At 41.1% G+C, this 11,722-nt stretch overlaps 1 protein-coding gene across 1 annotated transcript; it reads left to right on the forward strand.

Moving 5' to 3' along the window:
- Positions 1–216: 216 nt before the first annotated feature.
- Positions 217–10,996, forward strand: LOC104280555 (EH domain-containing protein 4; the record flags this gene model as incomplete). Its single annotated transcript, XM_009878228.1, has 3 exons — positions 217–393; positions 4,593–4,690; positions 10,584–10,996. Coding segments are annotated over 3 exons (688 nt in total), but the record flags the coding sequence as incomplete, so codon positions are not given.
- Between the last annotated feature and the right edge of the window lie 726 nt (positions 10,997–11,722).

Raw genomic sequence — 11,722 nt, forward strand, 5'->3', positions numbered from 1 at the left:
GAACTAATCAAAGGGAGATGTTAGATAGTTTGTTGGTAGAGCGCTCCCTAACTTGATGCTTCTGAAAGTAGAGAAATAATGAAACATGGGAAAAATGTAATTTGATTATTCTAGAGTGTGTATAAACTTCGGAATTTTCAAGCAATCTATAGCCATTTGCTTTTGCCATAGTTCCCAGTCATTCATTCTGTTACTTTATGTATTCTTCATCTCTAGATACCTGCTTGAACAAGACTTCCCAGGCATGCGGATAGGTCCAGAGCCTACCACGGATTCTTTTATTGCTGTGATGTACGGTGATTCAGAAGGAAACATTCCTGGAAATGCCCTAGTTGTTGATCCTAAGAAGCCGTTCCGCAAACTCAGCCGCTTTGGAAATGCTTTCCTTAACAGGTGAGTTCTGTTTCACTGATGTCTTGACTTTTATGTTTAAATTTCTATTTGATACTATCTTCAAGCATCAGTGTTCTTTTACTAAGTTTTTTTCTGCTATATTCCATGCTGTGCAAACCAAATCAATATTCAAATACAAGCAGGAGCTGTCACATTTCAAGTGAATTAACAAAAGAAAGCAGTACTAACTAGGGTAGCACTAGCACAGATATATTCAGTTATCTGAACAGAAAATCATTGTTGAAACCAGTTCACAGAAAATTGCTGAAATGTTCCACCAGCTGATTTGTTTGTAAGGCATTATACCAACTGGAACACAGGATTGGTTTGAGCACAAAACTTAGAGAGTAGTATTATTTTTAAAAACTACCATCCAAAACAAAGGAAAAAAAAATTTCCTTAAAAAGGCTTATAAGAATGGAGAATATTTGAATATGCCTTCTGGATAAACACATGCTCAAGCTGTTGTTTTTCATTTTGACTAGCTGGTCTTCAAGCAGTCCCATGGATGAGGATGATAGCATTGCTTCTGGATGGTTGCTGTGTAATTGCGAAAAAGGGAAGATTTATTCAGGGGCTGTGAATGTTGCTTTAGGTAGCCTAAGTAACAGGCTAAATATTTCCAGTTAAAAGTATTAATAGCTTTATTTGAATTGTGTGAGCAATCACCTTGTTTTCTTCCTGTATTTGATGGTAACTTGACATGGAGGCCAGACTTTGTAAGCCAAGTAATCTAAATTAGTTCTTTTTTAACAATAAACTTTCCTGTTTGGCTGATAAACTGGCATATGTGTTAAAAGTTCATCATAGAGGGTCTTATCACTTGCTGTGGTTATTCACAGAAGAAAGTTTATAGCTGTTTGTAGTCAGTTTGGCTATCGCTTTGCTGAAAGATAAAAGAGTATGTCCTGTGGGAAGCTGCAGTCAAGTCCCATTTTAAATAGCATTTTGTGGTCCAAGACCCCTTTCTGTGGGATCACTGTTTGCTTTCTCTCTTTCCCCACCATTGTACTCTCTATGAAAAGTTAATATAATTATACTATAAATAGTATTCGGTACAACATTCAAATATTTACGCAGAACATGTAATAACACTGTGGGTTTGTCTGGATGAGCAGTAAACACACAATTTTTTGGCTAAATCATCTATCTAGCTAATTTTGTCAGGTCCTGAATCTCTAGCAAGCAAGATCTTATGCTAGCTGAAAAGATGTACATGCAGAGTATCCGACTGAACTATTCTGGTTCTTTTGGTGCCTGTGCTAGTGTTGTGTAGCAGTGCTGTGAGCACCCTTACCTTCCCCAATGATCATGTTTGCTCTTTAGTTTTGCAGGAGAGATGTAGGTGCTTATATTTCCCATCACTCTTGGTCTATCCCTCTGATAATTTTCCTGTATTTTCAACACTCCTCTCTCCGTCCTACTTCACCTAGTTGAAAATGGCTCTGGCTTCAGTATCTTTAGCTTCCCCCTGTTCTTACCTGCAGTTGTACTGCATAATTTACTCTGCCTTCTCCCGTTTGCTGTGCTGACAATCCTTTATAGCCAATATTACGTTTCTTTGCTCCTGTCTCAATAGGTTTTTCTCTGCTCCCTCCTGCTTGCCTCCACTTAATTTTAAAAAGAAAATAAAAAAAACAAAACAAGATTTCGCAATCTAGCGTTTTGCTTCATGGAAGAATTTAAGGCTATGGACACTTAGACTGCCCTTCTCATCTAATTGTAACATGAAAGGAAGCAGTGAGGTAATGGAGAAACTAAAACCAAACAAGAACAATGTGCACAATCAAGGCTTACAAATAAGCTGCATTAATTTATTGATGTTACCTTCTTTTTTTTTTTTTCCATGACCCCTTCTTATTTCCTGTGGTTTTTTTTCCCTCTCTCTCACTGCTTGTGATAGGTATCTCTGGAAGGCTCCTGAGTGTAGAAACTTGACTTTTTTTGTTGTCCTTTTTTTGTATTCTTTTAAGGAAAGTTCATGGGGAAGGGGATGCCCTTAGATGCTGGTTAAAGTGAGGAAATAATATTGCAGTATGCCAGAAAGTAATGGAAATAAATTGACACTGCTGAGAAGAAACACCTGCTCTATTCTGATAGATATCTGAATGGGCACAAAAAGGAGTATAAATTCTTGCTAGATTCTTTGAGTCATCCAAAGTTAATCTAAAAAAAATTAAAAAGTCAACAGATGACTACAAAGTTGTTGACTGCATGTTTGCAAACAACATAACGTATTTTTGCAAGGATAGTCTAACGCTGCTGGTTTTCTTTAACAGTAGTTTTATAATAATACAATAAACATGACAGTATCAAAAGTCTAATGTGTCATAAACAGTCATTCACAATATTTATATAAAGCTTTTTTTGTGAAGGCCTGTTGTCATTAAGATAGATGGCATGTAGGTTGACTTTTTAGGATGCAGAACTTAAAAATCATGCTTCGTATAGGTCACATAAGGCACAGTTGTTCAGAGCCAAATCTTAGTGTCAAAAAGAGATATTCAGATACAGTTAGACTTACAATTCTAAGTTGCCTGAAATATTAATTTCATGTAAAATTTTTAACCCTTCTGTTGTCTTTAGGTTATGGATGTGTTCTAAAAGCTACAGCCGGTAAATTCTGAGTTTATCCTTCTATTTTGTATCCTTTTCCTATATGTTTTCTTCCTGCCTTTGCACTAATGACTGCTGTGGAGATTGCAAGGTCTTTGGTCCTCTGAGGCCTGTGGTTCTCTTTTCTTGCACGGCATTTTCCACTTGTCCCAGTCTTGGTGATCCTGGAGTCAAAATACTACTGGATTGTTCAGCTAAATAATGGTACCTGTTGTCTTGTAAGATAAGCCTAGAAACATCTCGGTGATACTAAACAATGCTGGGCTTTCTAAAGTGATTTGAAAAATAAAAATCAGTCTTTATAACATTCCAAATGTGTGAAAGTTACTTCATGTTGTACGTGGTAGTTCCAGGGAGGGGGGTAGCTGATGCTGCTATTTCTGTTGCACACAAGAAGGGATGCTCTGTGCTTTTTGTTACAGACTCATTACTACAAGGTCACCTGAAAACCAAGGCGAAGCAAGGTTTAAGGATTTTTTTTTAATTATTATTCCTGATTTCCTTTGAATCATCTGCATTGTTATTTACACAACAACAGTTTCAAAATATCGATATGTCTTATGTTTTGTAGCTGATATTTGACTGCCTCAACTCTTCCTAACTCAGATTATCTTTGATCTCGGAGTTCTTGTTTGACTTTGACATGGTTAAAATTTGCTGTCCGAGATGCTTGAGGCAGTGTCCCTTCTAAAGCGATGGAGGAGAGTGAGTTACACTGTGTGCATGTTTGGTCTTCAGTTGCTACCAGATAAGAAGATTAAACTCTTATGCAAATCTCTGAAAGGCAGTTTATGATGAAGGGAGGTGAAGTGAATTGTCCGAGGAGCATCGGAGTAGCTTGGATTTAACACACAAAACGTACTGTACCGCTCTCCGGGGGCCTCATGAATTATTTATTTTTTCGTAATACCACCGTTGAATTCATCTCCTGTCGCAGAGGCAGGAGGTTATTGTTTAGAGCCTGCTGGGTGTAATTTGCACTCTTAGTTCTGGCAGAGTGAAAGCTTTTGCTCGGTTTGTAGGAGAAATGCTGTTGTTTTCAGTCCTGAGGGGTGAGACAGGAACCATTAAAACACAGCTGGAGCAGGTGAGATGGTGACTCGCCAGCGAGCAGAATATAAACGTATGGCCAATATGTCTTTCTGCCTGCTTCCCTTTTCCTTTGAGTCTCCTTGAGTTTAGGCAGAAACTAAAGTGCACGAAGAATTGTTTCTCGTGTATACTAATTTCAGTCCTAGCAAAGTGTTTGTTTTATGCAGGTTTTTTGATGTTGCCTATATGGCCCATGCTAGCTGTTGCAAAATTTGGAACTTTATTAATGTTGAGACATACGGTTTCGCAAGATTTTCCGGTGTGGTGGTACAAATTTTTTTAAGAGAAGCTCTCCGTTTGCATTTGTTTTCTTAAACATGTATGGTTGTCAAACATGAGGGTTCGCTAGGACTTCAAAAACCTTTGTTTTAAATCTCATTTGAGTCTTTCTAACAGCAGATACATAAAGGGGGAAGCGCTCAAGGGACAATCCACATGTGATCTAGAGCTACTGTTAATGTGGGGGTTTTTTTTCTCCTCCTTTCTTGCAGATTCATGTGTTCCCAGTTACCTAACCAGGTACTGAAGAGCATCAGTATCATCGACAGCCCTGGCATCCTCTCTGGAGAGAAGCAGCGAATCAGCAGAGGTGAGATGCAACAGCTTGAGAATAACCAAGCTCCCAATTTTTGCTATACTGGATGAGTAGTCATCCTAATGTCTTGGGTGCCTGTTTCAGTGGTATTGAGTGTTGGTGGGTCCTCAAGTTTCTCACTACAAGGCTTATTAAACCCATCTTTTAAGGCTGGATGTAGGGTTTGGATCTTTTTTTCTCTTGAAAAGTGGTGGGGTTGGGGTTTCTGTCATCCTGCCATTATGGCTGCAGATGGCTATGGTCGTGTATTCCATTGACTAATTAGTGCTTTCATAGTCCTGAGAAAAAAAACTTATTTCCAGCATTTTAGTTGCTTTCCACAAAGTTAGGATGAATGGACTCTTGTATGTACTATTGAAGTTCATGAATGAAGAAATGTTTCATAACAGCTGTAGATCTTCAAGCTGATTGTGTTTAAAAACTGAGGAGTTGGGCTGTACGTAAGATGCTTTTGTTGTAGGCTCAGCTGCTGGTGTTGCTTCTTAAAATTGCTCAGTTGTGCCATAATGTAATTTTCAGTCAAAAGAATTAAGGTAGGAGGAGGAAGAGGGAATTGGAGCATTTTTAATAAAAATTACTCTAAGAATCAAACCTTAGTTTTAACAGGCTGTTGAAAAAATTGGCTTGTCTTTGAGAAACTCTTAATACAGTGTAATGTAAATAACTTTTTTCCTTGGTTCCTCCAGGTGCATTTAAGTACCTGTCAGATTTCTGTGGCTACAAATAGTAGTGATCCAGTGTGTGGCTTATGCTGCCCTCTGTTTACAAATTGTTTGAGTCTCAGTTTATACAAAATCTCATAAAATCAAAGATGGTCTTAAGTGTCCTACTTCTGCTTCTTAAGCTTTTGGTTTCTATACCTCTCTTTAAATTGTTTTTCTTATCACTCTTGCTGCTGTATTTGGAATAATATGTATGAGTGAGATTTTTCATAGTTCATTAATGGAATTTAACATCTAATAACACCTGAAAAGTGTTCTAGATGCTTTCTGTTCTGCACATTACTGGGTTCTGTTCCTATCCAAGTCTTTACCTTTCTGTAAGTTTAACTTGTGTCTAACATTGGTGAGCAACAACTTTCCTTATCGGTGATATTTTAATGTGTGTGATGAAAGAATAACATTATGGGACCTCAGTGTAAAACCTTCACTTTACTATTGGTATTTTTTCCCATTGTGCCCTGAGCAACTGCTTAACTGTTTACCTATGAATGGATGTGACACCCGATTAGCTCAGTTGGTTAGAGCGTGGTGCTGATAACACCAAGGTTGCGGGTTCGATCCCCGTTCAGTCCCCATGTGTTGCCTGATCTAGCTGAGAGACGTCCCGGCCCACAACAGGGAGATTGGATTAGATGATCTCTAAGGTCCCTCCCAGCCTAGGCCATTCTAGGATTCTGTGATAGGACTCCGACAGAATGATAGAATTTGACAGGTACCCACTAGGAGCAAGTTGAAGCCTTCTGAGACCAACAAAACAACCAAATGTTAACTTCCAGTTTTAAAATGCAGGAAAACAGTAGAGGGACTATGTAAAAATACAGGATATGCACTACTTCCCAGCATATTTTATAAATAACTCTGGAAAGCCTCCAGGCCGTGGATGAAGGAGCCGATCACTTTCTGAAGGGTCAAAAATACGCATGGAGTGCAACATTCAAAACTGTCTTTCTTGACACACCTTTCCCGCTCCTGTTGTTCGTGGAAGGATGTCCCAGGAGTTTCCTGCCTGTTGGTTCGAGAGGTGCGTAAGTGGCTGGAGGAGAATGTGGAGCTGTGTGCCAGCATTGTCCCTGGGCAGACAGTGCCCATCCCCGTGAGGCTTCTGGGGCATCACTGGTGACGTTCGCAAAACCTGTGTCAGACAGAAATGTCCGTACAGTCTGGAAGGAACAATGAGCGTAAGGAGAGGAGGAAGGAGAAGCAATGCCTGGCAGGGTGTGGGGAGGAACTGCTTTTAGAAAGGGGCGGAGGTTGCTTCACGGCTGCATGGCGTAAAGGCAAGGGCTTCCAGGAGTATGGGGAAGGAGTTCAGAGGAAACCAGAGGATGTTGGTTAGCTTGCAGTTTGGAGCTGGAGTTGCTTAAATACAGATAACTCTCAGTTGGATCTGGCTTGCAAAAATGTAGTCATGGATGAGGTACAGTGACGTAAATAGTTGCAGCGTTGTGTCAGGCTTTCCCTTGCAGGGAGACACTTTACATTCTCTTTAGGATTAGCCCACCGACAGGAGTGCGGCAAGGGTGTTATCTGGGAGTGCTGGGTTGAGATGGGCTTTCATTAACACAACTGGAGACTCCCACCCCAGGCAGCAAAAAGCACATCCATGTGGCACTGAGCTCTGTTTGAAAGACTTGGTAAGGTTTAGATGCTCATCTGTGACAAAATGTGAGCGGACTGAGGACAGGGAAAGGCTGCTCTTGGCCTGCTCCTTGGTTTGCATCGCTCTTGGACAGTGCTGGCAGGTGGGATGGCTCCAGCACTGCCCACCCCTGATTCATCTGGTAAGTGGGTGCTGTTCCCTGAGCTTGGAGGCTCCTCATCGCAGCGTTTGTCTGAGAGGTGCCTCTCTTCTGCTGTTCTTGTAGCACCAGCCCCAGGGCTGGAAGAACCGGCCACTCGGCCTGCCAGAGGATAGGGTGGAGCCCATCAGGCCTCTCTGATTGTTTTCTGAATTGTGAAAGCTTTGGGAGACGGTATTAGGGCAAGTCTGAAATTATTTACCTTGGGCTTGCTGTTCCTTTAAATCTTTATGACTAACTGGCACAGAAAATGGACTGATGCTCGTGCAGCACGACTGCATGGTGGCTGTCAGGGATGGGGCTGGTGCTTTCCCCTGTGCTAATGACACAGGAGAGCTCATGATCATTCCCCTCATCAGCGTTTCCAGGGCTGATAACCACGTGCGGTTTCTCTCCAGCTTTTCCATCTCTTCTGCATTGTTCCGTTTTGTTCTCCTCTGCGGTCTCCGCTCAGCCCGTTACTGATGCCCAATCGTTAGGTCTCTGTCAGAGGCACCAGCTTGCTTCTTCCCTGCAGCTTGGAATGAGCTCATAGCTCTGCTTTACTTCTGGTGGATCACTGCTTCCCTCTGCCCCTTGACTGGGTACAAGGGTGACTTGTGACTTTCTAATATGCGTTTTCAGGTAGATGTTGTACCTGATGAGACACAGGCTGGCTATAATTGCTGACGTCAGTCATCAGGAACAAACCTTGAAGAAAGAACGGGCAGTAGAGCAGCAAGAGGCTGAGAAGTATAGACGCCAAGTTGGGCTTTTTGGTCAGGTTTTCCAAACCATTCAGCACTGACCTGGTGCTGCTTAACTTTCAAAGCCCTGACCCACACCCATGTACTGTATGTGACAGGATCTGAACTGCGTTGTGTCGCATTGAACCGTGCATCACTTCTCTGTAGGTCAGATAGATTCTAATGTGTAACCACTGAACCTCTGTATAAAATACATTCACTTCTAGTGACATTTTCATTAAAATGCATGGATTTTCTTCAGTTTATTTTATGAGGTCTTTTACTCATTTTCAACAAACAGACTTTCTCAAAGCAAATGCTTCATTGGTAATTAATTCATGTTAAAAATAATTTTTTTGCTTATTAACTTGACTGCACAATTTTTTTACACTAAAAATCCATGAAGTATGTCTTGGTAATTTATATATTTAACCATCCGTGTAAGTTACCTTCTTATACATCCATTTATGGAAAACTTAATAGAATTTGATTTGCTTAATTTTGCAGCTTTATCTATTTCATTTGAAGCATATTTCCTTCTACAGGAATGAAACTGGAACATATTATTGTTTGGCTGAGGTTTGCGCATTGTTGCAACTATGTTGTGAATTGCAAGTGATAGACAAAATCTTACTTCTCCCTTTCTTTCCTGCTAAAGTTTTATAAACATAAATTATTCATACTGGGTTTGATTAGATTGTTAGTGTAAAGTGAGAAGAGTTCTCTTTCGACTGTGTTTTGTGCAGCTTTCCTCCTTGCCCCCACTTTTTGTTCCATATTTGGCCCTTGAGGAGCTGGTCACAGGAAAGAACATATGAAAGCACCAGAGCAGCTTTATCCAGAGAAGGGACAGATTTTGCATTCCTTACAGAGTAATCCTTTTAATGGGAAAGATTGTTACCCCCTTTTTTTTTTTTTTTTTTTTTTTTTGTCTAGCCAGGTAATGAGTCTGACCTACATCCTTTTGGATGTTTTTCACATGTCACTCTCCTTTCAGTTTGATGTGGCCGTGCTGGATTTTTAGGGAAGTTCAATGATCTCTCTTTTGAGATGGTGGGAGGATGAGGAAGATGTGTCACTGCTGGCATTTTCTTACTATTAACTAGAATTTCTAGATTTCATTTCATATGCTATTTGTGACTTTTAAACAAAAGATGTAAGACTGAGTTCTTTCTTGTGTTGCTAAACATGCACAAATACATGCCCTGACAAACCTGCAGTTCACTATTTTTTCCTATTATTTTCTTGTGTGTGCTTGTCTTGATGTTGGCCTTTGACTCTACCTGGTGCTCTCAAACCAGGACAACTGGAAAGCAAAAAAAATAATTGATTTGTTTTCGAGTTCCCTGTTATTAAATACTTGAAGTTACAATGAGTAATGACTTGACTGAACTAGCATTAAGGAAAGCTAAGTGACTTCACAGTTTCCCTGTACCCTCTTTCTTTACTGTTTAAAAGACACAAGGGAGGATGAGGAGTGGTGAAGAGTGTTTTGCTTGTGTCTTGGCCAGATATATGAAGTGTTTGAATAATTGGCTCATGTATGAGTAATCTAAGTGGGTTTTTCTTTGCTGGAGGATTGGGAGTTTAAAGGCTTACCTTGCACAACTGAGAAATGACCAAAGACACACTGGAGGGCTCAGTGGGTGGTAACTGAGCCGTCTTTGCTGTTGATACGCAAATATAGGCTGCTGGGAACAAAACTCTTGATTCTGGGTTACTTTGCATCGTTTCTGCATTTTGACTCCTCCCTTTTTAGCTCAATTGTTTCTGAAAGGAAGAGAGGTGGGATGTCAGCTCCCAGCTCATACCTTGCTGTTCCTTCCTCAAACAGAATGAGTCACATCCCCCCCAAGCCTTGTGCCACATCACTAGCGGTGACTCTGTGGATTAAATGTGTCACTTCTAAATAAGGAGCTTCTGAATACTGTTTGTTGTGTGGATTAGGTACCCGCTGCACTTATAAAAGTGTTCAGACAGGTGCTACGAATAGGCTTTCCTTTAGAACATCAAAAAGTTTGTTTCAGGTGACCAGAGAGGTCACTGCTTATGTTCTGTAACTTGTCGTGTCTCCAAAACCATCAGCAACATGGGCGTGTAACTTATAAATCTGAGTCTGCCATGGCAGAAATAACAGCATGTGTTGCAACACAAGGAGAGATGACTTTGGAAATGGTTTTAAAAACGAAATTATTTTGGTTGCTGCCTTAGGCTGGAGTGCTGCACCTGCTCTGTTCGCCTTGGTAATAGAGAGCCCAGTGGTAAGGGGTGGAGAGAGCTTGTGGCAAGAGCCCCACACACCTGCTGAGCTCGGGTGTTTTGCTGAAGCCAGAACTCCTGGGAAAAGGGAAATGTGGGTGCGAGGCAGTAACTCCCAGCAGCGGAAGATAGTGACGTAGGAGGTGGATGGCAAGGCTGAAAGATAAAAACAAAAGTTGGTCATAGTGAGATCGGTGCAGGGAAATGCAGGATACAGTTGTCCTGACCGCATTGTCCACAGACACGCTTTTCCGGGTGGTCCATCTCCTCCTTTGCCTCGCGGTAGATGCTATGATCTCCTTGTTCTCTATCCCCAGCCCTGCTTTCCCTGAGACTTGCTTTTCTGAAACGGTGGGACCGTAACAGTGTGTTCTTCCTCCAGGCTACGACTTCTGCCAAGTCCTCCAGTGGTTTGCTGAGAGGGTCGACCGCATCATCCTCCTTTTTGATGCCCACAAGCTGGATATATCCGATGAGTTTTCAGAGGCTATTAAGTCGTTCCGGGGCCAGGATGACAAGATCCGAGTGGTGCTGAATAAGGCCGACCAAGTGGACACGCAGCAGCTGATGAGGGTCTACGGTGCGCTCATGTGGTCCCTGGGAAAGGTGATCGACACTCCAGAGGTGCTGCGGGTCTACATTGGCTCCTTCTGGGCCCATCCACTCCGAAACACAGAGAATCGAAGACTCTTTGAGGCCGAAGCACAGGATCTTTTCAAGGATATCCAGAGTCTCCCGCAGAAGGCTGCTGTGCGGAAACTTAATGATCTCATTAAGAGGGCAAGACTTGCAAAGGTGAGGAGAGATAAAAACCGTAAATTAATTGTCTTTTCTGTCTGTAAGTGTGTTCTTTCTCTCACCTTTCCTAATCTTTACCAACAAACTGTGTTTTTCAGCTTTTCAAAGCAGAGACAGACACTCAGGATATAGAAGCAAATGGGAGGAAATAGGGATTTGTACTGGGATGCCTCTCTAACTTTAGAGAAGGGATTTGATGCTTTCTAAGCCATTAAAGCTATTGTTTGCTTGGTAAGGGAGTGAATTTTTTTTTAACACTGTGCAGCAAAGTAATCTTCAAGTTACGTTTTGGAGATAAACCACATTTTTGTTTTTAACAATAGCTGATATGTAGAGAGAACTTTAAAAAAAGAAACAGGAGCAAAAAACCACAAACAACTATTCACAGTGCAGCCGTGTGTAACTGTCTACTGTTGAAAACCTGTTTTATTTTTTTGAATTGGTCTCTAGTTGTCTTTGACTGAGACTATGTCATTTAAAGCTTTGTGAATTATCACCAAATCTTGATTAGCTATCTGTAAAACCTTCTGGTTATATTTTACACTAATCTTTCAAAACCTCTGCTTGACAACACAAGCTTTATCTGCCCTTTCTTCCACAGCCTGTCTAGAACAAGATTTGGTCACAGTCTGGAATATTTTTTGCCTGTTTATCTGATTCTACAGTGCATTTATTTTCTTTGTTTCCTTTCCCTCTCGTGCTCTCGTGCTCTCGTGCTCTCGT

This window comes from Apaloderma vittatum, unplaced genomic scaffold, assembly GCF_000703405.1.
Source record: "Apaloderma vittatum isolate BGI_N311 unplaced genomic scaffold, ASM70340v1 scaffold32111, whole genome shotgun sequence".
In the NCBI taxonomy this organism is placed as follows: domain Eukaryota; kingdom Metazoa; phylum Chordata; class Aves; order Trogoniformes; family Trogonidae; genus Apaloderma; species Apaloderma vittatum.